A 27,735-nucleotide genomic window follows, 5' to 3' on the forward strand; every position below is an offset into this window, starting at 1 on the left:
CAGCCGGACCGGCCACCCCTCGAGGCACAGAGACGCCGACCCGGTCCCCAGGCCACGGTGTCTGTGTGACCGGCTCCTGTACACGTTAGGGTGACTGTGCCACGTGTGGTCTCTGCCCCATGTCCTTCTGTATTTTACAACCAAAACAGGCCACGGGCTGGCTGCAGGCGCCGACCCCGCCAGGAGCCGGGCCGCGCAGGGCCCTCTGTCCCTCTGCGGCCGTTTGCCGAGCACCCCTGTTGCAGGTCCCCCCACGAGGGCTGGGGCTGCGCCCGGCGGCCTCAGTGGCGTCAGGACTCGAGTTCCTGTCGGAAATGGGCCGGGCCGTTGCCATGTGCGTCTTCCTCTTCCCCGGGGTGGCCATGGGCAGCGTGGGGGTGGGGGCGCGTCCAGTGCCCCGGCAGCCCACTGCCCGGATTGGGGAGCTGGGGCTGCATGGTCAGCAAGGCGCCCAGGACTGAGGGGTGCTGCCAGGCCCAGGTGCAGAGCTGGCGGTGATGCCGGTTCCCTGTGCTGCCCTGGCAGCCTCGCCCCCCCCCCCCCCCCCGAAGGCTCCCAGGGAAGGAGGCCAGGCTGACACCCTGTCTCAGCCAGCAGGGCTTCCAACACAGGCAGCCTTTGCCGGGTCTGCTGGTCGGGGGTGGCCGGCAGAATTCCCTCTGTTTCCCTCGGCACTGGATTCCCAGCTGGACATGCAGAAGGGGCTGGGGTTTGCAGGGAAACAGGAGGGGCGGCGGGGGCAGCAGGAGGCGGCCACACATGGCTGGGTCCTCCTGGCCCACCTGCCTGCCCCCCAAAGAGCGGATGCGGCAGGGGTCCCGGCGGCAGCGCCGCGTCACGGTCCCACGCTGCCGTTCTCACGGCGATCACCGGGATGCCTGGGCACAGCTGTTGCTGTCACTGGGTCCCATTAGAGTGTGCGGTCTCCTTGGCGGCTCCCGCCTCCCGCCGCCCCGCGCACGGTGGTCCCGAGTTAGCACGGCAGCTGCGCCTGAGCCCGGGCACGGGGGCCGGCCCCGCTCCCCTGCAGATTGAAGCATTCCTGGGGGAGAAGGCAGCCCCTTTCACCACCGCCCCCCGCCTTCTCCACATGTAGCCAGTTGTGCGGCGGCCACGGCGCCCCATGGCTCCGGGCTCAGCCTGTGGGGGTCCCGGCTCTGGGTTTCCGGCTGCGTGACCTGGGCGAGTCGCTCAGCCTCTCTGAGCTCTGCACTCCCAGGCAAGGGGGTCACGAGAGGGTGGTGTGAGCATTAACAAGACAACCCCACACCGGCTGTCGTTAGCGGGAGTGGGATCGGGGTGCTTCCGCCTCCCTGGTGGGCAGGTTGGGGGAGAGTGCGTGCGTCCCTCCTGAGGGGAGGAAGGAGGATCATTAGAGGCGAGGGTCAGATGGGCCGGGACTTGGTCAGGAACGGCGTTCTGTCCCCCGGTCATGCCCCACGGGACCCCGATGATGGGATTGGTGTCCATGTTCCCTCGCCTTCCTGTCCCCACGAGGTGCTGAGCTGCCTGCTGTTTGTAACCGAGTTAGACTCCTTCTGCTTTGATATGGGGGGTGGCGATCTCTGACCCTCCCGCCTCCAGATAATCCAAGGGGACCCCAAGTCCCAGCGAGCGGGGTGGGCATGTACAGCCCAGGAGGAGCCCGAATCCTGGGGGCGCCCGGGAGGCCCCATCTCGGCCTCTGCCCAGCGGCATCCCCAGCTGCGTGCACGTGGGAGCGGCCACGGCTGGGAGATCTGCCCCCGTTCACTTATGATTATTAAAAGTCATCTTAACAAACAGGTGATCAATAAGCAGAGGCCAGGGCCAGGGCATTCGTCCGAGTCTGTCAATACCCCAGTTATTGCTATAACCAAAAAGGGTTGCGGATAGAAGACAGATCTGTGCACAGCACTAATAATCGACCCCGATGTACGTCCCCGTGGGAGACAGCGAGGTGCCACGTCCGCCGGGGCTGCGTGGGGTCGCGGGCAGCGTCCAGGTGGGCTGCCCTCGAGTGGTCCAGGCGGAGTCTGTGCGAGGACCGGTGTTGCTTTCGGAAGCGACACTCGGCCGCCGTGGCCCTGGGGGGACGTAGTTGTTTCAAAAGAGTGAGAGACCGTCTGGCGTGCGGCCGGGGGCCGGTGCTGCCTGTGGTTCAAGCGAGGGGGCGTGGGCAGTGCCCCGACGCCCGGGGGTGCACTGGGCACGGCGGGTCTCGTGAGGGCCGGGCAGTGTTCTGGGGCTGCAGTGGGCCAGGCTGTGCGGGGATGCGAGAGAACAGTCTGGAAAGTCCGGCAAGGGCTCCTTCAGGCCGTCCTCCCTCCCGTCTCCAAGAGGCCACTGGAGACGGGGGACCTGTGCCCGCGGCCCTTTCCTGGCCCGGCAGCGCCTGGGGCCCCCGGGTCTCTGGGGTGTTGGAGAAGCGTCCGTGGCGGGAGACTCGCAGTTTGCGGTTCATTCTCCTGTGCGCCCAGGCGCGGCGGGCGCTGAGAGCGGCCTGGGAGTTTGGAAGCCGGGCATGTGGCCGGAGGAGGGCGGGGATGATGGGCAAGGCCGCCAGCAGTGCCCCCAGCTCTGAGCCTCCTGTGGTTCGGCCCCGCCTGGCGGCTGAGCCCTGGCAGCACCCGCCCTCCCCACTGGGACCCCCTCTGCAGGGTCTGAGCCGCCCACAGCCCCACGGTCCCTCCGCCCTTTGTGTTTCTCTTCTCGGACCCCAGAGCAGAAGGCAGCTCTGGCCCCAGGCCCAGGAACACGCGGCCCCGCGGAACGTTCCCCGCGTTTCCGGCACGGGTGTCGGTCCCCGAGCCACCACAATCCGAGGCCCTGGAGGCCCGCGCTCCCCTTTCTGCGGCTGAATGTCATGGCTCGTCACGCGTCATCGATGGGAAGTGCCCGCGTCCCCTCCTGTGATGGACACCACTCCCTCCGGGGCCATCGATCTTCCGGAAGCAGGGCCAGGGGCCGTCCCCGGCGGGTGGGACGCTGGACACGCGGCGCCTGGGGACAGGCCTCAGCGCCCAGCACCCTGCCTGGCAGAGCAGGGAGGCGGGAGCCTGGCACAGCCGCTGCCCAGCGTGGAACTGGGCCTTCTCCCGCCTGCTCCTGGTCAGGCCCCCACCCACCCTCGCGGCCTGGGCACCAGCACGTGCCTGTGCCCACGAGCAGCTCAGGGTAGAGCCCCCGGAACGAGCTCCCGCCGAGGCCAGGACGAGCGGGAGGGCCTGTGCACTGAGCCCCAGAGGCCTGGTCTGCTCCAGGGGCCCGGGCTGGGTCAGCCACCCCCTCAGAAAGGGTGACGGGGTGCTGGGAAGCGCCTTGGGTGGGCGCTGAGGCCGGGGTGCCCAGTACAGGGAGTAGCCGTCTGGAGGGGCGGGCTGGTGGGGGAGGGGGGGAGGGACCGAAGCCTCAGCTGGGAAGGCCCAGCACTGAGGCTGGACGTCTGACCGTCCGACCAGGGCTAACCTGCTCTCTCTCCTCCCGGGGGGAGGGGCGGGGGGGCAGAGAGTGGGAGTCCTTTCCACCAACCCAGCCCTGGCAGGTGGTCAGCCCCAGCCCTGCCCCCTGCAGACCCTCCTCCCCGGCCCCCTGCCCCCTCGCCCTGTCCTGCCAGCACCATGTCCACACCCACCCTCAGAGGCCATGGAGGCTGGTCCGCACAGGGGCGCCCAGCAGAGCCCCGGGGCCTTTCAGCCCCTCGGCCCCACCCTTCCTCTGGGTGCTGTTTGCACCGCCCCCTTCCCCCATCACCGTCCCCTCCCCACCTCCACACCCTGCTTCCGGATTTCTGCTCCCAGAAGCACCCAGCAGGGGCCCCCTCGCTCCTTGGGGCTCAAGGCATTGAAGGGGTTCACTCCATAGCCTCTGCCCCGCGTAGCTCACATACTGGCATCAGTGCTATTGCGGGATTTTTGAAATTTCTGCCAAGCGTCCCCCGGCCATGCAGACGCCAGGCGCTCAGCGGCTGCGTGGAGACGAGGGTGTGAGGTGCTGCCACCCTGCCCTCCGGGACCGTCCTGCGTGGAGAGGACACCGGGGCGGGGCCGGGAGCCCATTCCTCCAGTCCCTCAGGCACCCCTGCCACAGGGAGCCCAGGCCCCGGAGGCCGCAGGGGGCGGGTGCAGGAGAGGGTGCGTGCGCGTGGCCGGAGACCGCCCCGCACAGAGTGTTCTGGGCACGTCTGGCGGCGGGCACACCGTGCCCAGAGGCTCTGGCCGCAGCAGGGCCTCCCTGGCCAGGAAACAATGGTCTGCCCCCCGCGGCTCCTGCGGCCTGGGGAGCCGTCAGGTCCCGCTCCAGCAGGGGGCTGGGTGGGGCGACGCAGCGGGAAGTGGGCAGGTCCCCCAGGACAGCTCCTGGCGGGTCCCCCAGCAGCGAGCCCGGGCGTCCCTGTCTGTCACTCGCCCGGGGCTGTGTCCTCGGTGGGACAGCGGTGTGGGCTCCCGGGGAGGACTCGGGGTGCCTGCCCCTGGCTCCAGGGTCCGGACGGGAGGCTGGGGAACACGTGGGGCGGGAGGCAGGCGGCGGAGGGGAGAGGCTGGCTGGGAATGTAAACAGCGGGGAGCCCCGTCCGCGCGGGAGGGCCGCCCCCTCCGAGGAGCTGGCCCTTCTCGGGCCGCGCTGGGCTGTGTAAATATTTTCCTTCGGGTGAGGAGAGAGCCTCCATTCACGGGCAGGCTCACTTGAAAGGCTGAGTATCTGTTTAGGCAGAAAAGCTAAAAACAGTGTCCCAGGCGCCTCTCGAAAAAAATCACTTCTGCAGCTCCTCGCGGCCAAGCGGGTTTTTAATGCGGAAAATAAACAAATCTCGCCGCCCCGCCCAGAGCCCAAGAGTTTGTGTCAACACCAGGGAGCCTTTGCCGCGCAGCCAGCGGCCGGGGTGACTGAAGCCCTTCGGGGTTCCTGTGCCCGCGGCGGCCAGCGGGAAGGCGCCCAGCTCGGCGCGAGCTCAGGGCGCAGCCCGGCCCGGGGGGCCTGGCGGGGCTTCAGGTGCGAGTCCCGGTCGGAAGGGGCGCCGTGCGGCTTGTTTCCGCGACACGCCCAGCGGCCCCGGGTGCCCCCAGAGCAGAAGCCCGGCGTGCGGAGCCTGGATTTGAACTTGGGTTTTTCCACTTGGCAGCTCCTTGACCTTTGCCCCGTGGCCCCGACGCCCCAGCCTGTCTCCTGTCTGTGAGGCGGGGTCAGAGCACCTCCTGCCCTGATGGGTTGTCCTGAGAAGGAGAGACAGCCACCTGCGACGTGCCCGGGACAGGCCCCGCCTCGTGGCCCCGACAGCCCCCCACCCCCGTGTCATCATCACGTCACCATGGCGACTGCTGCTTTCACGAAGGAAGTGCCATGTTTACACCAGTGCCAGGGGCAGTCATGGTCGGACTCTGGTTTGGACCCAAAATGAAGGATGAGGATTGTTCTGTAAAGACTCCAGGAAGGGAGGAGACGCAAGTGGGGCTGTGTGCACATATGGGGCTGTGTGCACGTGTAGGGCTCTGTGCACACGTGGGGCTGTGTGCACGCGTGGGGCTGTGTGCATGTGTGGGGCTGTGTGCATGTGTGGGGCTGTGTGCACGTGTGGGGCTGTGTGCACGCGTGGGGCTATGTGCACGCGTGGGGCTGTGTGCACACGTGGGGCTCTGTGCACACGTGTGGGCTGTGTGCACACATGGGGCTGTGTGCACACATGGGGCTGTGTGCACATGTGGGGCTGTGTGCGTGCGTGGGGGTGCATGTGTGGGGCTGTGTGCACATGTGGGGCTGTGTGCACGTGTGGGCTGTATGCACGTGTGGGCTGGGTGCACGTGTGGGGCTGGGTGCACATGTGGGGCTGTGTGCACGTGTGGTCTGTGTGCACGTGTGGGCTGTGTGCATGTGTGGGGCTTTGTGCACGTGTGGGGCTGTGTGCACACGTGGGCTGTGTGCACGTGTGGGGCTGTGTGCATGTGTGGGGCTGTGTGCACGTGTGGGGCTGTGTGCACGTCTGGGCTGTGTGCACATGTGGGGCTGTGTGCACACGTGGGGCTGTGTGCACACGTGGGGCTGTGTGCACGTGTGGGCTGTTTGCATGTGTTAGGGCTGGGTGCATGCGTGGGGCTGGGTGCACGCGTGGGCTGTGGACATGTGTGGGCTGTGTGCATGTGTGTAGCTTTGTGCACATGTGGGCTGTGGACATGTTTTGTCGAGGCCGAGAGGAGCCTGAAGCCGCCGGAGTTCAGGTCGTCAGCTCCTGAGGCCCATTTGCAGGCGTTGCTCAGGGCATGACCCCGTCCTCGGAGGGCAGGCCACGTGGGGTCCAGGGCAGCTGCCCACCGGCCCATCCTGTCCCCTCCGCTCAGGCTGTGTCTCCAGCAGCCCCTGAGCCCCCATGGCCCCCGGGCCCCCCCGAGTCAGCAGAGTGAGGCTCAGAGACGGCAGCGGGAGGGGCTCTCCATCCGCCCTGGGGACCCGGCCGTCCTCTCCTGACCCCCCAAGGACTCCCCCAGACAGCACTGACCCCCGACCATGGCCAGCGGTCAGCCACTCAGAGGCCATGATTCCCAGCTCTGGGCATGGGAGTGACGTCAGCGGTGGACAAGGGGGACACAGGTTAGAAAGAGGTCTGGGCTCCAAGGCCAAGGGCAAGAGGTCGGTGACCACGGGCGTTTGGTGATTTTGGGACCACAGGACAGACTGGGGGTGGGGGTGGGGGTTCGCCCACTTCTGTCTGGTTAGGAAGCTGAGAGGCCGGCCCGGCGGGCTCCTCCCGCGGCGATGCCTGCAGATCCCGTAATAACAGGTTCTGGGAGGAGAGAGCCTTCTGGGATCCATTTGTGACACGAGCAGAAAGCCCAGCCCGGGGCGCACGCCAGCGCCCAGAGCCGTGAGCGCACGAGACGGCTGTGTCTGCGCTCGCGGGCTCTTTGGAGAACAGAGGGTATTTATTTTTAAGGGTCAGGAAAGACATTTTGCCCAACTCCACTTAGTTCAGTCCTGGCACCGAGACCGCGAGAGAAGCGAAATGCCGGAGGTCAAACCTCGCTCTTTTGGCTAAAATGCTAAATCAAAGCACACCTAATACTTGTGCCGGGGCCGGGACGGGCTGAGAGCAGCCGCAGCCTCTGCCAGCGCCCGCCGGCCCCGAGGCTTGCGAGGGCTCGGCCGCAGAATAAAGAGGCGTTTCAGCGACGCGCAGCCCCGGGGGGAGGCGGGCTCGCAGGCTCCAGAGGGGCGCGTCCGGCCGTGTCCACCGAGGTCAGCGCTGGGTGAAGAGCAGAGGCAGCGAGAAGCATACCTGCCAAGGCGCCGGGGAGAGGGAGGCGAGAGAAGCTTCCGGAACAGGGACACGTCAAGGTCACTCTGCAGCTTCCTCTTGGGAGAGCACTGGGCACTGGGGCCTCACGCCTGCCTCTCCCGCATCACGAGATTGGGGGGGCCTCCTGGCCACCTGGTCCTCCCTGTAGAGGTGCCTCAGGCGGACACACTGCCCACATCCACGCCCACGGCCTGAGGGAGCCGGGGCCCGGCTCAGAGGCACAGTGAGGACAGCCCGGGAGCTCCCGGCCCCGCCTGGTCCCCCCTGGCCCTGCCTGGTCCCCCGGTCCATCTGGCCCCACCTGGTCCCCCATGTCCCCCCCAGTCCTGCCTGGTCCCCCTGGTCCCCCAGTCCATCCGGCCCCACCTCGTCCCCCATGTCCCCCCCGGTCCTGCCTGGTCCCCCCTGGTCCCCCAGTCCATCTGGCCCCACCTGGTCCCCCATGTCCCCCCTGGTTCCCCCTGGCCCCCCATCCCTCCGGCCATGCCATAAGCCCTCTTCCCCCTATGCTACAGGCAGGCCGACTGACATGACTGGCCTGCAAACCTCAAACCTGCTCAGTTATCACAACTGCCTTCTCCACGAATGGGCCACGGGGAGGGGGAGGGGAAGGCCACGGCCACCGGAGTCAGCGTGGAGCCCCAGCGGGACCACGGCAGGAAGCAGGCGCTCCCCTAGAGGGCGGCTCCCCCTCAGGGTCCAGTGAGGCCTGTGCTGGGGACCAGCGGGCTGGGGTCTGGGGATGCAGTGCTGACGACCTCCAGGGAGCGATGGGGACATGCAGGGACCATGGCCTGCACGTGGGCTCTGGCCTGGACGCTCCAATGAGTCTTCCTCCCACCGGAAGAGGAGGGGCCTCCTGGCGGGGCCCAACCAGAGGCCAGTGAACCCCGCTCAGCCACTGGGCCATCCAGCTCCCAGCCGGGCTCCAGGGCGGTGCGGGGGGACGAGGGGCGAGGGGCGAGGGGCGAGCTGTGTGGGTGAGGAAGGCGGTGCTGACCAGAGGCTAAGAGCAGGTTCACAGTGTCACCTGTGTGGGTGGCACTGACTTCTTAGGGACCCAGAGAGACCCCTCGAGCCAGGAGCAGCGGCCGAGGAGCGGCTGGGGGCCGGGGCTGGTGTCAGCCCCAGGGATGTGGAGTGGAAACCAGGCAGACGAAAGCAGGAAGGCCGGCCGCCCGCTGCTGACCTCGGCTCCAGCCTCGGGCCCATCTCCACGGCCCGTCCAGCGCCAGCCTGGCAGGGACAGGGCCCCGCACCCCTGTCTCCGCAGCTGCGCTGGGGACCGTCCGGCCTCCCTCTGCACTGCCCACCCTCCTCCCTCTTCCCTTTATTCGCTGGAGTCACCTTCCAAACCACAACTTCAGAATCTATTAAAAGAAACATAAACTCCCCAATTGGTTAGAATTCTCAACATTTTACAAATATGATTTCGTGTTATTACAGCTGAGCCCGGGAAAATGCGCCCGTGTTTTGGACCGCAGCTTCCGGTCCTCACACCTGCCCACGTGGGCACTGGCGGGCACTGGAGGGCTCTGGCGGGCACTGGAGGGCCCTGGCAGGCGCTGGCAAGCACTAGAGGGCACTGGCAGGTGCTGGTGGGTGTTGGCGGGCGCTGAAGGGTGCTGGTGGGTGTTGGCAGGCGCTCTACTCTGCGCTCGGACCTTGCAAAGGCAGCAGCGTAATTTTCAGGGGAGTAACATCCCTGGATGGACCCCGTTTCTCAAATGTCCGTCTCAGCCCCGGTTTGCAGTTTTCGGGGGGTGACGGTCCAGTTTCTGTGCGTCCGCGCGGTGCTTGGCTCCAGAAGGGAAAACCTCACCGTGTCGCTGAGCTGTCTGTGTGCTTAGCCTAGAAAGCGCCTGGGACCGTCCCCGAAACGCTGCCCTCTGGGGTGGAACCTGGTGGTTTTCAGGAGACGCCTGCCAGGCGACAGGCGACAGCTGCCCCAGCCCAGCCGGGACAGCGCCAAGTCCAGGCTGCGAGGAAACCCAGCGTGGCTGGCCTTTCCCCCTCGCCGCCCCAGGCCGGTGTCTGTGTGGCCACGGGACCCAGCTGTCCCCCTCCAGGTGCTCCCGGCGGCACAGTCACCCCCACACACAGCCCACGTTGCTGGTGGAGCTCAAAGGGAGCGAGGAGGGCCCATGACACGGCTCCAAGCACCTCCGTGTCCCCGCTGAGCTGGCTCTAGTAACGCGTGCAGGTCTCTGCCCCGTGTCTCAGGGCCCAGGGTGAGCGACACGGGGTGGCTCCGTCCCTGTGGGACCCACTGCCTTCAGGGAGGTGACATCCCGGGGGGCTCCTTACCATCTCAGCACACTGGGGAGAAGGGAGGAGCCCGCTCTCCACAGGGCGCTGCCCTTCACGTTGGGGAGAAGCCGTCGGGCCGCACGCTCGTTATTCCAGAGAACACGCGACTGGCCCCACTCGATGTGCGGCCGCGGAGCCTGGGAGCCGCACAGTCTGGAACTCACCCCCTTTCCATGTTGTTTTGCAGCAAATGCTGACCGAGGCGGAGGTGTCGCCGCAGGAGGGCTGCGTCCAAAAGGTAGGAGAGCTGCTCCGCCTCCGGGCCTGCGTCGTGGGCATCCTGAACGGGCGGGTGTGCGGGCGGGCGGCGGCCGGGCAGGCGGCGTGGACCATCCTGCGTGTCATGTCCGTGGGCTGCCCGGGCACAGATGGGGGTGTCCCTGTCATTAGGACGGGCTGCCTTCGTCGTGTTAGCTGAGCTGAGAGCGGGCAGGGCCCCGACCTGCGGGAACACGGCGGCCAGGCAGTGCTGACGCTAAGAACACGCAGGTGTTTCTCACTGTCGCCCCTGGGTTGCCCCGCGAGAGTGAGGGGGAGGGACCCAGGTGGCTGCGGCCGCCGGCCGTGCCTCGTGCACGCACCCTCCCAAAGGGCTCCTCGTGGCGGTGAACACGCCGCCCGCCCATCAGGCGCGAGGAGGTGTCAGCGAGGCCGTCGCCCGTGCTCTGTGCATGACGGGCGAATGCGGGACACGCATGAGCACTAAGAGGTCCCGAGAGTGAACCGGCGAGGAGAGGACACACGGGCAGGTCCCTGCCTGAGGCTGCCGGCTGCCCGCTGCCCGGCGGCGGAGGGGACCACGCCCTCACATCGCCTCCCAAACCTGTGGCCTGCCAGTCATCAGGCAGCTCAGCCTCTAGCCAGTGGGCCATGCCTGAGCACGCACATGCACGGTGCACATGACACACACGCACACACATGCACGGTGCACACGCATGATACACACAGAGGCCACACTCCCCGCGGCAGCTGGGCCAGGAGCGCGTCTTCAGTAGACGGTCCTGCTCTCCTTTGGCATCTTTGCGGCGAAGCCCCAGGCAGAGCGGCGGGCAGCGCGTGCTGCGTGCACCCCGACAGTGTCAGGGGCGCCTCCCGGCCCGGGAGTGATGAGCCAGCACGCTCCGCCTCAGTGTCAGAGTCACGGAGCGTGTGCTCACGTCCGGCCAGGCCCCTCCCGCCCTCACTCCTGACGTGAAAAGTTCAGCCAAACTGTCCCGGTTCTCTGTGCACCTGGTGGGTGGATGGAGCTGGGACATCCCACAGAGTCCTCATGGGAGGGGCCGCCCTCTGGGCAGACCTACATGTGAAGGGCGGGGCTGACTATGCATGAGGGGCGGGGCCGACTATGTATGAGGGGCGGGGCTGACTATGTATGAGGGGCGGGGCTGACTATGTATGAGGGGCGGGGCTGACTATGTATGAGGGGCGGGGCTGACTGTGTATGAGGGGCGGGGCTGACTATGTATGAGGGGCGGGGCTGACTATGTATGAGGGGCGGGGCCAACTATGTATGAGGGGCGGGGCCGACTATGTATGAGGGGCGGGGCTGACTGTATGAGGGGCGGGGCTGACTATGTATGAGGGGCGGGGCTGACTGTGTATGAGGGGCGGGGCCGACTATGTATGAGGGGCGGGGCCAACTATGTATGAGGGGCGGGGCCGACTATGAGGGGCAGGGCTGACTGTATGAGGGGCGGGGGCTGACTATGGGGGCGGGACTATGTATGAGGGGCGGGGCCAACTATGTATGAGGGGCGGGGCTGACTGTGTATGAGGGGCGGGACTGACTGTGTATGAGGGGCGTGGCTGACTGTGTATGAGGGGCGGGGCTGACTGTGTATGGGGGCGGGGCTGACTGTGTATGAGGGGCGTGGCTGACTGTGTATGAGGGGCGGGGCTGACTGTGTATGAGGGGCGGGACTGACTGTGTGTGAGGGGCGGGGCTGACTGTGTATGAGGGGCGGGGCTGACTGTGTATGAGGGGCGGGGCTGACTGTGTATGAGGGGCGGGACTGACTGTGTGTGAGGGGCGGGGCTGACTGTGTATGAGGGGCGGGACTGACTGTGTATGAGGGGCGGGACTGACTGTGTATGAGGGGCGGGACTGACTGTGTATGAGGGGCGGGGCTGACTGTGTATGAGGGGCGGGGCTCACTGTGTATGAGGGGCGGGGCTGACTGTGTATGAGGGGCGGGGCCGACTATGTATGAGGGGCGGGGCTGACTGTGTATGAGGGGCGGGACTGACTGTGTATGAGGGGCGTGGCTGACTGTGTATGAGGGGCGGGGCTGACTGTGTATGAGGGGCGGGACTGACTGTGTGTGAGGGGCGGGGCTGACTGTGTATGAGGGGCGGGGCTGACTGTGTATGAGGGGCGGGGCCGACTATGTATGAGGGGCGGGGCTGACTGTGTATGAGGGGCGGGGCTGACTGTGTATGAGGGGCGGGGCTGACTGTGTATGAGGGGCGGGACTGACTGTGAGGGGCGGGGCTGACTGTGTATGAGGGGCGGGGCTGACTGTGTATGAGGGGCGGGGCTGACTGTGTATGAGGGGCGGGGCTGACTGTGTATGAGGGGCGGGACTGACTGTGTATGAGGGGCGGGACTGACTGTATGAGGGGCGGGGCTGACTATGTATGAGGGGCGGGGCTGCCTATGTATGAGGGGCGGGGCTGCCTATGTATGAGGGGCGGGGCCGACTGTGTATGAGGGGCGGGGCTGACTGTGTATGAGGGGCGGGGCTGACTGTGTATGAGGGGCGGGGCTGACTGTGTATGAGGGGCGGGGCTTACTGTGTATGAGGGGCGGGGCTGACTATGTATGAGGGGCGGGACCACCCTTCTCACCATGTTCAACCCCAGAGACACTGATGTGGAGAAGCCGTTGCCCTGGGAGACACTTCCTGCTGGGGTTCCTCCTGTGGGGCTTCTGCCAGGTGACCTTTGACCTTGTTCTTGCCCCGTGGGAACCTCTCTGAGCCGATTCTGGGACGTGTCCACTCCCAGCCCCACTGTCCGGGCGCCTGAGGCCGCTGTCCTCGGGGACGTAGGTCCCGGCGCTCCCTCCCCTGTCCTGCCGCCGGAGCGAGTTTGTATTTTCATGAGGAATCTGAGGTCGCGGGGAGACGAGCAGGTCCCCCCTCACCCCCCCGCCCTGACGCGGGAACCACGGTGCCCTCACCCCCAGGATAGACCTGCAGCTGCCTCCAGCCTCCACTTCTAGAGCGAATGTGAAATCTTCATTTCCCCCCAGAACGCGGGACCTGCCCGTCCCGCCCTGGCTGGCCTGCTGCTGACAGGGGGGCGGACTGGCGGGGGGTCAGAGGTGATGCCTTTATGGTGGGAGGGGCAGTCTGTCATCCAGGCTGGGCGCAAGGGTCAAGGCAGTAGGCCAGAGGTCAAGTCTAGGGTCCCGGGTGGTGAGGGGCAGGTGCTGGACACTGGCTGACAGGAGGACGAGGTCAGCACCTTCTCTGTCCTCCTGCGGCCGCCTCTGTGAGTGGCAGCCCATCTGGCGCTGGCCGACGTGGTCCAGGGCTTTCCCGAGCGCTGCGCACGGCTGGGGGCCAGGTGCCCGCTGGCCAGGCCCTGTTCCAACGTCCCAGCTGCCCGTGGGCTTCCCCTCCACACAGATGCTGGGAGCCCATCTGAGGGCACAGGGGTCCCTCTCCCCATAGATTCCGAGCAGACCAGAGCCCACGGCTGCCCGAGCTTCAGGGAGCCGGTGTCGGGCCCCGGAGTGCAGGGCACCGTGGCTGCCGGCTACTTGGGGACAGGCCCCTGGAGGGGGCTTGCCCACCTCCTCCTGCTGCTCTCTCCAGCCCCGCTGTCCCCTGAACCCCAGAATCGCCCCTTCCTCCCACTAAACTTAGATGTTATTGGCATGTGGGGTGTGACGAGATGGGCGGCCGAGGTCACAGGGTGAGCTGCTGGCAACCTAAGGATGGTGCTCCACTGGGGGCCCATCAGGCTGTGTCCCCACTTTTCTGGAGGGAGAGAGGGGGTGGCATGAGAGAGAGGTGAGTACAGGCAAAGGGTTTATCCACGGGACCAAAGAGACAGGCAATGCAGCATTCATTCCGCCTCCTTGCCAAATAGAAGGCCGCACTGACGAGCAGATGTCACTCACAGCGACGGAGGTGTGTGCGCTGCGACGTCTCTAACTACCTGCTGACGGGCTGCTGAGCGCATGGCGGGTGGATTCCGTGGTGACGGACTTAGGGTCCCACCTGCGGGCTCTGTGGTTGGGGATTTCTGTGTCTGGCGGAGCAGGGCCTCTCCTCCCCAGAAGACGGGGTCTGGGAGTCTTGACAAAAGGATGGGCAGCCCTGGGGGGCAGGGGAAGGTGTGTCCGTGGGTTGGCCCGTTGACCTCTCCGAGCTTCCTCCGGTCCAACTTGAGGAAGGCCGTCTCCCTGCTCTTCCTCGCCGCAGTGAACAGTGACGAACGGCCATGCCTTCAAGCAGTGGCGAGTCGCAGGAACGGCAGAAAATGAGGCCTCTTGTGGGGAAGTCGCTGTAATAAATCCGCAGGTTCAGGGAGCCTGGTGGCTGAAGGGGCTGAGGAGCCCATTTGCTCAGTTTACCGGCAAAACAGCCCGGGCCCAGGGCGGGGGGCGGCGTCCACACCCCAGTGGCCCCGGGATTCCAAGGCCAGATGCAGCTGGGTCTGCAGCGCAGGGTGGGGCTCCGGTTGGAGTGACAGACACAGCAGCTTGTGAGCAGTGCCAGGCTTGGCCCCGCCTCCAGAAGGGCGGAGCCATCTCCTGGCTGACCTGGGCATCCCACCCCTGAGTACCTTCACCCCCCTACCCCGTGTCCCCTGCAACCCCCCAGCCCCTCATCACCCGCCTCATCCCTCTCCATCCCTTGTCTCCCCACTTGTGCATCCTACTCTGTGCCCGCCCCCCCCACACTCCCCTGTCCCCATGTCCCTCTGCAGCCCCCGCAGCCTGGAGACTCAGACCTGTGCCCACCCCGTCCCTGTGCCCTCGCCAGGGCGCCAGGCCCTCACGCTTCCCCTAAAGTCGCTTTGGCCACAGGTCCGGCTGCGCTGCCTTTTCTAGCTTCCAGGCCGGGGCCTCTGGGACTGCCCCCGCCAACGACTCTATTTAGTCTGTTTACTTAGCGGGAAAGCCCGCGGCTCCGGGAGAGCAAACATCTGCGGGAGATAATCTAACCAGTGGTCCATCCATCACTCAGGTCGCCCGCTCCCTGGAGAGCCCGCCGGAGCCGGTAATAAAAAGGCCGGGCGAAGAGGCTTTGGGGACGAATAAAGAGCCGTGTTAAGGGCCCGCTGGAAATGGATGGAAGACATTGTTAAGGCTCAATGGCCGTCTTATCAAAATCCAATAGGATAGACATTTGGCAAAAGGCTTAAATGTATTCTTTACTTTCCGAGGGCTGGGATTTATCCCCGAACCAGAGTGTAGTCCGCCCGGGGAGATGGTATCAGCGAAAGGAATTTTGATTCAATCTCTCCGACGATATGAACGGGGACATGGCCCCGGTCGCCTCCGCTTTGTGCCACTTTGTCGTGTTTGCTGGGCCGTCTGGAAAGGAAGGACGGACGTGTTAATACAGAACAGCCCAGAGCAAACACACAAAGGAAAGTGGTCATTAAAAAAAAAAATTCTCTCCTTCTCCTCCACCAGCACCCCCCACCCCCAATAAATAAATCGGGAATTCGCAGGAGCAGGGCTGGGAGGGGAACCGACGAAGCCTGGGAGGCCGTGGCCGCCCCAGCCAGCGCTCGGGGGAGGCCGGCGAGGCCAGGGCAGAGAAGGAAAGACAAAAACAAATCGAGCTAATGAAGTCCTACCGCGGGAAGAGGGGCATGATGGGTCCATAAATCTCTCCTGTTATTACGTGCAAAATGCTACAGGTCATAAAAGTCATCCGATAGCCCCGCCGGCATTGTCCAAACAGGGTGATGGATGGATAATTATGATAATTTGTGAAATGATTATTTGGATGTTAGGACCGTGGCCTGTCCCACTGGGCTCTTGTGTGCGGACGTTTTTTCCGTCGCCTGACCCGGGCCAAATGCCTCCGGTGACGGGCAGCCGGAAGGTCTCCCGTGTCCCTCCGTGGGGGCGGGGCGGGGGGGGCGGCTGATGAAGGGTGACATGGGAGCCAGGAAGGGGAGCCGAGCTGCGTGAGCCCTGGACGGAGGTCATGGAGACAGGCAGGCACCTGTGAAGTGTCTTTGTCCGGCCGGTCCTAGAAAAGGCCACACACCGAGGGCTGAGCCTTCTGCGCCTGACTGGGTGCACTGTGGCCTGACTGCGTGCCCTGCGGGGTGGTCTCGGCTCCCCGGCTGTTTAGGATCCGCTCTGCACAGCACCGCATAGCCAAGCATTTGTGTTCGTCGCCGTGTTATGCGGTTTATTTCTTTTGCATTGTTTTCCCTGAGGTAGCAGAGCTATTTTCCAGGTGGCTGGAGGGGGAGGGAGGAGGGGGAGGGAGGTGGCTGGACCGAGAAATGGAGAGACCACAGGCACGGCACCCTCAGAATGCAGCGCCGCGTGCGCGCCGGGCTGGGCTGTTCTGGCCGGGCCTGCAGCGAGCCCGGGTGTCGGCCGCTCTGCGTCGCCTGTGCCGCGGGGTGCGCGTCGGGAACGCCTGCCTCGGCCTCTCTGCGCCCCAGCCGGCAGCGCTGTCTCTCCAGCGCGGGCCACCCACGTGAGCTTTATGACCGAGAACACCCCGAGCCCGGGCCGGGGAACCCCGCGATCGCAATTATGAATTTGCATGCGGGATCGGTTATGTCTTTATGAAATCAAAGTGTGTTTAGCTGCCTCGGAGACAGCCCCGAGTTGGTTTTGATAATCTGGGGCTGAATAGGCCGGCCTCGTCGCGGTAAGCCCGGGACAAAAGGCTGGACAGTGGCTGAAAGCCCTTTGTTCGGGGGCTGCTGATAAAAGAGCCGGGAGTCCATTAATTCAGTGCATGAACATATAGGAAAGTCAGTCCCCTCTTGAGAACAATAATGTTGAGGTCAGCTTCGGTTGCCATGGAAACTAAGTACTCCTAAGAAGTTTGCATCCTTGATTTTGCTGAATCAAAGGCTGCAAAGATGAGAGGTGTAATGGGGCCAAGACGCAGAAAGTCGGGAAGTGGGCCTTCCCGCCACCGCGGGGGCGGGACTTCGGTGGCCCCAGTGGCTGAGACAGAAGATCGGGCCCCTGGACGGACTCTGACCTGCCGCCCCCTCCGAGCACCTGAACTTGCCCGGGCGGCGCGGGGCCCTCCCTGAGCAGATAAGGGTGATTAATGGGCCCAAGTGTGGCCGGCAGTTCCGGCAGCTCCGCGCGGGGCGATGACATTATCAAGGCGGCCTTCTGCGCGTTGCCCCCACCCCCACCCCCACCCCCACCCCCACCGAAAGGTCCCTGAAAGCAGCTTCACCCGCCAGATTAGGCTGGAGAGCAAGCGGCAGGTGATCGGTTCCCGTCGGTGATTCATTACCTGCTGGGCAGGCCTGCCTGAGGGCCCCCCGCCCCCCGGGTGCAGGGCTCAGCACAGGCGTGGGGTGCAGCTGAGCGCCACACCTGGGGGGACGAGAGTTTGATTTTTCCCTTTTGGGGACGCAGTGGCCGGGATTTCTCGTGGCCTGAGCTTCCTGTGAGAGCTTCTGAAAGGCATCGGGCAGCATCGGGCCTGGAGGAGGAGCGCGGGGAGGACCCGGGGCCCACAGCAGCGCCCGGGTGTGAGAGCATGTGTGAGGGGCCCTCTCGGTGGGCAGGCCCTTCCCCCACCCGCTGAGACTTTCCGCCCAAACTGAACCTCAGCCGCAGGGAAACCCCATCTCAGAGGACAGACTCTGAACTTGAACGTGTGCGCGAACCCGAAGGTGAACAAAGACCTCATTTCCGGGGAGGCCGGCGGGCCCCTCGCCTCCCAGCCCCAGCGCCCTCCCAGCCCGGCTCTGCCCTGCACGGCGCCCTCCGCTGAACGGGACGGCTGCCGGGTTGCTCTTCTCTGCGGCCAGGGAGCCCCCGCAGCTCCGCCGGGCATGGAGCGGGGGGAGCCGAGAGCGAGCGGCACAGCCTGGGCGCGGGCTGCTGCCTGGGCATTGGGGTGCGGCTACGTGCTGGCAGGGGGCCAAGGGGGCCGATGCGGCCCTGGGTGCTCGCCGGCTTGCGATGGTGTCAGGTCTCCTCGAGGACACCTGTCTGCTCGTGGTGTCGTGGCACCTGCCGTTGGTCAGAGTTCACAGCGCAGGTGCCCGCCCGGCCCGCCTGGCTGGCAGGAGGGGGCTGGGCAGGACGCCTCTCCCAGGCAGCAGCTAATGACCCAGATTTATTATCTGATCACCGCCTACAGGAGCAGATGGTGGCGTCAATAAACTCCGCCATCTTGGGGGGGGCGGGGGGGGGGCAAAGTGAGTTAATTAAATTGCGCCGCACTCTTAGGAGGGAAAATACATCAGCCCTGGGCTCGGCCGTGTCTCCTGCGTTAGACGCAGACGCGCACCTCGGCTAAGGCGGCGGCTGGCCGTGGGCCTCCCCCTCCAGCGCAGCCCCTCCCCCGGGAGCAACCCCGCAGCTCGCCAGCGTGGTCGTGGCCGTCCCGCTTCTGGGTCGACACATCTGTGCTGGCGGCGGGTCCGTCTCCGGGAAAAGGCGGTGGCGCGAGCGGTGCCTCTCCGCTGCTCTCGGCGGCGGGTGCCAGAAGCATCGCTCTGGAGGCCGTCTTGTGCCGCGGACGGTGTTTCCCCAAAGGTGTTGGGGGGCCAGGCTGTGCCGCTGCCCCCCACTGGCAGCCCCGGGCTGGCTTCCCGGCAGGCGCTGGGCAGGCCGTGCCCTGAGACAGGAGCGGAGCCTGGGTCCCTCCTCTCGGCCCCCGGGCCCCACTGGAGCTGGGACCCTCCCTCCTGTTCCTGGAGCGCGGGGCCTCATCCTCCCAGCGGGGCCTCGTCCTCCCAGCGGGGCCGCCTTTGGGCCTCAGAGGCCTCAGTGCCCTCGGGGAAGGCAGGTCCTCCCTGTCCCATCCAATGGCCACCTGCTGCCTCCTGTGGACAGGCACCTGCCCCAGCCCTGCACCCAGCTTCTCTCCCCGCTGCTCTGAGGTGCGGCCCAGCTTCCTGCCACAGAGATGGATGTCGCGGGATGGGGGGTGCAGGGGTCCCGGTGGGGCCTCAGGCCTCAACCCTCCGCAGCTCCTGGGCCTCCGTGGCTGCTGGGCTGACCATGCACTTGGCCGTGTGCTCAGACGCAGAGCCTGGGGGAGGAGGAGAGCGGCAGGTGAGGGTTCCTGGGGATGGGAGCCCCACCCCGCCCGCCTTCCCCCAGGGAGGCCAGGCGCCCCCACAGAGCCCTGCAGGCCAGGCACCGGAGACCCTCCACTGAAGCCATCTCCCATCATTGCTGGCCCGGCCTGGGGACTAGGAGCACGGATTCCTGTACCCCCAACCCCACATACAGGCGCCATCACCCATGTCCCTGCACGGAAAACAGGTACAGAGTGTGAGTCACTCACCGAGGCCACACCTTTCCATGGAGCGTCTCCTTAGTATCGTGTGATACGTATGCCTCCAGGGCTGCCCTCCAGGCATAAACTCAGAGCCAACCTGGACCCTCCGGGAGCTCAGGGCAGAGTGGCACTGAGCTGTGGGTACAGGACAGAGAAAGGAAGCCTGGATTGGGCTGGAGTAACTGGAAGTAAGTGTATCAGTCAGCTATCACCACAATAATGCCGTGTAACAAACCACCCCTGAACTCTGACACACTCATTGATTCTCTCGTGTGCAGGTCGGCTGATCTGAGCCGGGCTCAGCTGGGTCTGGTGCCAAGCTGATGCCCAGTTCCCTCTGAATGCCTCACCCTCCTTGGACAGTGGGCCCCTGGGCCGTGCTGTTCTCATGGTGAAGGCTGACAATCATAATCCCTTAGGCCTAGGCCCGCATCAGCCAAGGCCAATGTCATGGCCACACCAACAGCACAGGGTAGGATAGTCATCTCTGCCCGCCAAGGGGTGCAGCCCCGGGGCAGAGGGCATGCAGGCGGGGACAGTCCTCGGCAGCAGGCCACCTGGGGAAGCTGGCCCTGGAGCTCACACGTGGCCGGCTCCCAGGTGACAGCGAGAGCAGGTGCAAACACTGCGGCGAGGCGAGGAAGCTGTGAACATGGCGACAGAGCGGGTAAAGCAGAAATCAGCCGCTGCCCCCTGCAGCCACGTCGGGGGCACAGCTCCTCGCCGCACCCTGGCCAGGCGTCCCGTGGAGGCGCCTCGCCCTGGAGAAGGACCCTCTTCCTTGAAGGGAAGATCTGGTCTCTGGTCTCGAGCTGCCAGGGGACAGCGATGCTGGGCCCGTCCTGGTCCCTGTGTTGGGAGGGATTCCGACCAGCATCTGGATGAGACTGAGGGGCAGGCCAGGCAGCGCCCCCTACTGTTGCCCCTCCCAATGGGCAGTGGGGTTGCCCAGGACAGGGGACGAGGGGGCCAGGAAGGGGAGAAGCCAGCCCACCCACCCAGTGCCTGGCAGGGCCCGGGGATGACCCAGCACCAAAGGGAGCGCTTTGCTCTCGGGCCACAGAAACTCCTGGGGAACCTTAAATGCATATTATTTTTTAAAATACATTTTTATTGATTTCACAGAGGAAGGAGCGGGAGCGAGAGAGAAACATCACTGATGAGAGAGAACCATCGAACGGCTGCCCCCGCACCCCCTCCACTGGGGATCGAGCCCGCAACCTGGGCCTGTGCCCTGACCGGGGATCGAACCCTAAGCCCCTGGTTCATAGGGCGACGCTCAACCGCTGAGCCCCGCCGGCCAGGCTGCATATTCTTGAGTGAAAGGAGCCAGTCGGAAAGGGCTACAGGCTGTGTGACAAGACAAAACCATACGGACGATAAAAACATCAGTGTCGCCAGGAGTCGGGGTGAGCAGGCTGGGCACCGAGGGTGTGCAGGGCAGTGAGAACGCTCTGTGTGACCACGTGATGGGGGTGCATGACACAATGCATTTCTCCAAACCCGTGGGAGGCACAGCCCCCGGGCGAACCTTCAGGCGAATTATGGCCTTCGATGATCTGTGTCAGCAACAGCTCATCAGTGCAACAAGTGACCACGCGCATCAAGGTGTTACTGGCAGGGGAACTGCGGGGGACCAGGCGGGGGTACCCAGATACTCTGTCATTTCCACTCATTTTTCTATAAGCCTGAAGCTACTCAAAAAGATAACGCTGTTGCTTTCTATAGAAAGAGGGTTCTCAACAAGACACGCCTCACCCACACACGTCATACATGAAATATATACACACGTCTGAAGACACGTGTACTTGCAAAGGCGGGGAGAAGATGTACAAAATAACACTGTCCCATCCCGGCCTGTGCTGGTGAGTGGTTAGAGCATCAGCCCCCGTGCTTAAGGGCCGTGGGTCCGGTTGCCAGTCAAGGGCACGTACAGGCAGTCCTCAGGTTACGTCGGACTCAATGTACGTCGTTTCGTGGCTACGTCGCCATCTCCCATTTATTTATTTCTAAAAAAAGCTCCGTCATTTTGATGTATGTACATCTGTGCTTTGTGTGTTTTTTATTTATTTACCACAAGTAAAGGTCAGGAATTGTTCTCTTTCTTTTAAATTGTTTTACTGTTTCCCTTCATGACGGCTGTGTGTGTGCTCCACGTGGGTGACGTCGGTGCTTATGTGGGTAGGTTCCGACTGACGGCGAAAATCGCGTTACGTCGCCATGGGAACGGGTCTCCGACGTCGCCCGAGGACCTGCAGTACCTGGGTTGCAGGTTCCATCCCAGCCCCAGTCGGGACATGCGCGTACAGGAGGCAACCAATCGATGGGTCTCGCTCACATCCATGTCTCTCTCTCGCCCTCTCCCTCCCTCCCCTCCAAAATCTCTAAAAATCATTGGGAAAAATATCCTTGGGTGACGATTAACAACAACAACAGAAAACGCGGTCACTCTGGTGGTAACCCTGGGGATTTTCAGGAGTTGCTGCTGGACGGGCTGCTGTAGTGACTGTTCAGTCGTCAAGCTTGCACCGCGCCGGCGGTGTGCGTGGGAGATGCCTGCTGCCTCACGCCAGGCTGAGCCGCCAGTTGCCGTGGGACACCCTCCCGAGCTCTCGGTCCTCCGGTTCAGCAGCCAGAAAGTTCCAGAAGATGCGAGGTGATGGCCGTGAGCGGAGCCGCCCTGCGAGCCGCATGGGGCGGACAGGAGAGGTGAGACTTTGGCTCAGCCTCTGGCGTTGCTGGCTGTTTGTCGTCGAGGCCCCACCTCACCCCGACTCACTGACTTAGGGTTCCCGGTGCTGAGCCCAGCTCTGCACAGTCTCACCGCCTTCACTCATTCCCTCGCCCGCCCAGCACCTGGGACAGACCACCTACTGTGTGCGGGACGCTGTCCCAGGTGCTGGAGACACCAGGCGAAGTCCCACTCTGTGCTCTCATGCGGTCCTTGTTCTGAGACACCGTCACCTGTGCCAGGGGCCCCGGCCTCAGTTTTGGGGGTCCCGGTCCCTGGGACGCCCAGTGGCAGCATCCACACCAGACACCCGCCCTGCGGGTGGCAGTCTCCTGGGGCCTCTGGTGCTGTCTGCTTGGCTCCTTCCCCACAGACACGCCCGCCCATCTCGCCCTGTGGGTGTGGGTGTGGCCCAGGCCCTACAGGTGGGTGAGTCCGAGGAGACGTTTTTCTGGGCAGGTCCTCCCCTCCCCGACTCTGTGCGGGGGACAGTGTGCGGGTAGCGGACGGACTCGGACTGGGGAGAGAGGGGTTCCCGGTTTAACGGATGCAGTGGGAGCCGCGTTTCCTCCTCCGAGGGATCCGTCCTTCAGCGCCGGCCGCCGCTCCTCCCCGGCGCTAACAGGCCCATCATTCCGCGCGACGCCCCTTCCATCAGCCCGGCCTTCTCGGGGGACGGCTGCTTCTCACCCGGCTAACAAGCCGTCTCTTCGGTGGAGCGCTGATAAATTAAGTCATAAAAGGCGAGACTTATTATTTCGCGGGGAGCCGTGCCTGTTATTTCTGCGCGATGGCCGAGATGCCGGGTATTAGCCGCAGAAATGTGCCCGCTGCCGGGGAAGGAAAATGATCACATAAACGCGGCTGACGTGGCATTTATCACGGATCAGCTGAGCGTGAGGAGAGAGAGTCAGAGACAGGAAGAGTCATGGAAGCCGTTTCCCCCCTCGCCCGGGGTGGGGGGCCCGGACTCTGTGTGCCCGGCGTTCACGGCAGGACGCCCCGCGGGCCTCGGCCTGGCCCGCCTTGCTTCTCGCCTCCAAGCCCAGGCTCCGGGTTGCCAAGGCCGTGAAAGGGCACATAATTATCGGAAGAGAACCTGGAGCGTGGGCACCCCAGAGAGCTGCAAAAATAAAGTGAGGAGGAGGAATTTTGAATAGATTTCCTCCCTTTGTATTTCTGCTTTGGACGGGGCGTGCAGAGGCAGCAGGGAGAGGGAGCTGGAGAGGCAGCGCCCACCACCCGTCCGCCCTCAGGAGGCCTGGAGTGGCAGCCACCCTAGGGGCGGGGGCCGGGGACGAGGGGCGTCTCGTCCATTCTGCGGACAGACGTGCCGCCCTCCCGGAGGCAGAACCAGTGGAGGGGAGGCCGAGCCTCTCCTGCTCACACAGAGGGAAGGTCAAGGCCGGTGCCGACGCGCAGGAGCCTGGGTGGGACTGAGACCAGGTGCCAGGTGGGGGACGACAGCGCGGTGCCAGGCACGTGACTGTCTGCGCGAAGTCAGGCCACGTTGGGGCAGAGGCCACATCTGCACGTTCGCGGCCCCGGCTCGGGGGCTCGGACAGGTGGCCTCGCCCGCCTGTGGTTGCCAGGACAGTGAGTGGCAAGCGTGGCCTCTGCAAGACGCCCCCAGCCCAGGCTCAAGCTCGGGTCCAGAGGGACCCACGGGCATCGGCAGGACGGCCAGCAGGCCCTGCCCCCTGGGTCGTCACTGTCCTGGCGTCTGCGTGGGAAGTGTGCGCCGCTGGGACCAGGGGCCATGTGCAGGCCCGAGGAAGCCGCCTTCCTCGGCTGGGCCTGCGCCCCCGCCGCTCTGGTGGGTCTCACTGGTTGTCCTGCCACGTCCTGGTCGTCCGCCCCGTTAGTGCAGCACATGCCACTCCGTGTCCCTCGCTAAACACCCGGGACTTCCCTTTCAGAGCCTACTGTGGCCCCAGAGTCACTGAGATACCCCTCAGAGCCCTCGCCCCTCCCGGGGCCCGTTTCCCAGCATGACCCGTCTCTCACCTCTCAGAAGCCCCCTTCCCACAGCGCCTCTCCCCTGCCCGCCCTCCCGGCCCCGCATCTGCACCGCACCCTCCAGGGAAACCAGCCGTGGCCGCCCACACGGGAGCCCGTCCTGTGCAGGCTGACTCCGAGCTCCCAGGCCCAGGTCCCACATGGGTCAGAGGCCACGCGGGGGCTCGCTCAGCTCCAACCCCACGGGCTACGCGGCCTCCTCGGAGCGGCTCCAGCAGCCCCCTGAGGCCTGGCCACAGCACTGTCTGTGGTTTCAAGGTTCGGTGGAAGAAAACACTTCTCAGAAGGCCAAGACTCTGAGGCCTTCCTTACCCGCTGGCATCTCCATTTCCTCGGCTCTAAAAGGGGGTGATCACAGCTCCTGCCTCAAAGTTGTGGTTGCTGATTGCACGAGCTACTCTCTGTAAAGTGCCTGGCACCTGCTTAGGGCTCAGAGTGAGACCGAGGTGATGGTGGTGATGGAGGTGATGGAGGTGATGGTGGTGATAGAGGTGATGGAGATGGTGATAATGATGATGGTGGTGATGGAGATGATGGTGGTGATGGAGATGATGGTGGTGATGATGATGATGGTGATGGAGGTGGTGGTGATGGTGATGATGGTGATTGTGATGATGGCAATAGTGATGATGATGATGGTGGTGATGGTGGTGGTGATAGTGGTGATGGTGGTGATGGTGCAGATGTTGGCAATAATAGTAATGATGGTGATGAGCCCTTGAGGTCCCGTCCAGACACCACTGCTACACGGGAGAATCAAAGCGCTCAGGAGGGGACACCCAGAGGAGCATGAGCCGGAGGAGCGCCAGTCCTGGCTCCGCCATCACCTGGTGCGACCTGGGCAGGTCCCCGAAACTCTGGGAGCCCTGGTTCCTGACTTGGCAGCACTGGGCAGACGTGTGGCCCCACTCACGTTCCTGGGTGGGAGGACCTGGGGACAAGGCCCGGCGCAGTGCGGGGCGAGCACCTCACAGACCGGGGCGGCTCTCAGAAAACACAACAGGAAGAGACGGAAAGAAAACTCATCAAGGGCCCACGCGCTGGCCCTCCGAGGCGACCTCTCACACGGAGGCCGGGCCCTGGGGAGGGAATAAGAAATACAGGACTTCCTGCGAGATAGCGAGCGAATTGTGAGCCGTGAATTACTTTTTTCCTTTGAAACATGATGTAGTCGGGTCAAAATATTTTTGCATTTCAAACACTTGAGTTCCTTTGTCCTTGGCGCTGACATGGCTCCGTTTCCATGCAGCCGCACAATGCGTGGAAGCACCTTCCAACCGCCGGCCGGCCCTCCGATAAGCTCGCCAGCTCATAATGCGAGTGTGGAAAGCTGGGCGGTGAGAACGGGCCCTGTGGAGAGCGTGTTTACACAGCAGGGGAGCCCCCCCCCACCCCCGCCGGTAAACAGGCTGGAGCGAAGGCTATTGAGCGCCGGGGCGGGCGGGGCAGGGACACAGGACGGCCGCCCGCCCACCCACACTCCCCACCCAGCCCGGCACTCCGCTGGGCCTGCCCGGGCGCCCCGGGGCCAGACGCCCAGGTGATGCGTCTGCCCCTCCAGTGACTCTGGTCTGTGACAGGGCGGCCTGCCTGCCCCGTCTGCAAGGCGGGGTCTGGGAGAACCACCTTCTGTCGCGGCCTGTCTGACCCCCCTCCCTGACCCCAGCCCAGGGCTGTCCCCCGCGGGGCCGGTTTGCTCAGCGGACGGTGGCTCAGAGCCGCGGCCTGCTTGGCCCTTGGTCAGAGGGAGCCCGCCTGGCTGCCGTGTGGGCCCCAAGGCTGCAGGATGGGGAGGAAGGGACAGGGCCTGAGACCCTCCGTCCCCTTCCCTTTCCCAGCGGCCTCCCAGCGGCCCGAAGCTGCAGGGAAGGACTGGAACCAAATCTGCTCACGTGTTTGGCGCTTCAAGCACTTGCTGCGAAAGGCTGGCTCTGGGGCCCACACCCCAGATCAGTCAGTGCCCAGGCTGTGGGCGGGAAGTGAGGCACAGAGAGGTTAAGGAGCTGCCCGGTGTCACACAGCGTGCGAGGGAGAGCCGGGGAGAGAACCCAGGAGTCCGGCCCCGTGACCTCAGCAACACTGACTCGATGGGCCCGCAGGCCTGCTCCGTGTGCGCTCTGCTGGACCCTGAAGACCCCAGGCCCCTCACCTCCCGAAGGTCCTCGCATCACCTGTTAGCGCCTGGGTCCAGGGGTCAACCCCCGCCTGGGAGTCTCAGGAGCCCATCGCCGGCAAAGCCAGCCAGCCAGCCAGGCAAACACACCGCTGGAGGGAGCCGGCCCCGCAAGGCCCCACGGACCCTCTCAGTCAGAGAAACGCGACCAGGTGCTCCTCCTGCCTGCACCCTGAGCGCCGGCTGCTGCCGGCCGCGCCGCCCCCCAAACTGGACCATGAGGTTGGAGGCCGGCCTGTGTGCGGAGGCCCCGAGGAGGGCGGGAGCCTGGGGGAGCCACAGAGACGGGTCCCGGGCCCACGGGTGCTCTGGGAGGTAATTCAGGGCAACTGGACGTGAGGACGGAGGTGGCGGCAGTCATCATGATGCAGCAGCAGGGACAGGCCACGGGGTGGTGCTGGGCTCGGTCCTGCGTCCGAGGCCGCTGGGGGAGAGGTGGGGCCGCGGGGATCCCAGGGCCCCCCTGCAGGTGCTGCGGGGATCGCTCGGGTGTGGGTGACGCCAGCCAGGTGTGGGGTGGGCTCTGGCCCTCGCTCTCCGGAGGCTGAGCCACTGCGCCTGAGCTGGCATCACACGGTCTGTGTGGGGGTGGGGCACTCCCCAGGCTGGCGGAGGTGGTACCGGGCCCTGGCTCCTCTGGCCTGGCCTCTGCTCGAGGCCGGGCAGCACCCACTCAACGGTCTTCCGAACCCTGGCCCCCCTCTGCACCGGACGTCCCTGCCGCTCCCACCCCCAGTGTGTCCCCAGGGCCCCCGGGAGTGCTTGTGTCTGGTGTTCAGTTGCGTTGAAGGCCCAGGGATGGGAAGGCCGCTTCGCGGACGTGGAGGGTTAACAGGACCGTCAGCAGCCCGGTGGCGCCCGAGCTCGGCCTCTTTGCTCCCCTGGGCTTGCCTGTGGCCTCGCCCCTGGTGTGGGACAGCGAGGTCCCGGCAGGCGTCCTGGGGCGATCCCAAACATGCCGAGAATGCCCTGTCCTGCTGGCCCCTCCCAGGCCGGTCCAGACAGGTCCACCTGGTGGGGGCGGGGGGCGGGGGGGGGAGGGCTGCTGCTCCCTGATGCTGGGCCTGCCTGGCCGCCGGCCCTCTCCCCCGGGCCTGAGCCACCTGCCCCGGCTCGCCCCAATGAGCCCCCAGAAGTCACCAGCCAGAGTGCAGCCCACAGCAGGTCCTCGTGGCACATCCTTCCCTTCGGAGGATCCCCCCCGTGACCCCCACGGCGCTCAGCCGGCGTGTGGGGCTGCGCTCCGGCTCCCGGGCCGGCACCGGCTCAGGTCTGCTTCTTCTCGGCCGCAGCAGCCGTCTCGCCGGCCAACCTCGCGCTTCACTGTGGAGAGGGCGCCTGGGCAGGACTGGTAACCAAGGGGGCTCCTCACATAGAAGCAGGGGGCAGCCTGTGACCCGCTTTGGAAAGCGGCCGCCGGTCCGCTGGCAGAGGCTGAGGGCCAGCAACACGCATTCATACACCCACTCGCTGCTCGTGGGCAGAGCGGGGCCGCCCCTGTCGGACACTGTCCCCCGTACGGCTTCCTGCTCCCCCAAAGGGCGGCTGATCCCCCTTGAGGACCAGGGTTCCGGGGCCCAGGAGCTGAGCCGGCCCCCACCGGCCTCACCCCTTCGCTGCCCCAAAGCACGTGTTTGCTGACACATGCTCCCTGCCGGCCTGCGCTGGGCTCTGAGCCTCGGCTGTGCGTGGTCCGGCGCTTCCCTCGGCCCACCCGCTCCCGTCTGCCTCAGTCAGCGCGGGGCTGATCAGAAACGCC

The 27,735-nt window shown here is 65.1% G+C and overlaps 1 protein-coding gene across 3 annotated transcripts in view; it reads left to right on the forward strand.

The window, feature by feature from the left end:
• Positions 1–27,735, forward strand: part of PRDM16 (PR/SET domain 16) — a 275,916-nt gene that overhangs the window by 123,986 nt on the left and 124,195 nt on the right. For all 3 annotated transcript variants that reach the window (XM_036351807.1, XM_036351809.1, XM_036351808.1), the window contains exon 3: positions 9,765–9,815. In XM_036351807.1, coding sequence (XP_036207700.1) covers positions 9,765–9,815 — 51 coding nt within the window. The remainder of the gene's footprint in view (positions 1–9,764; positions 9,816–27,735) is intronic.

This window comes from Myotis myotis, unplaced genomic scaffold (assembly GCF_014108235.1).
Source record: "Myotis myotis isolate mMyoMyo1 unplaced genomic scaffold, mMyoMyo1.p scaffold_m19_p_2, whole genome shotgun sequence".
NCBI lineage: Eukaryota > Metazoa > Chordata > Mammalia > Chiroptera > Vespertilionidae > Myotis > Myotis myotis.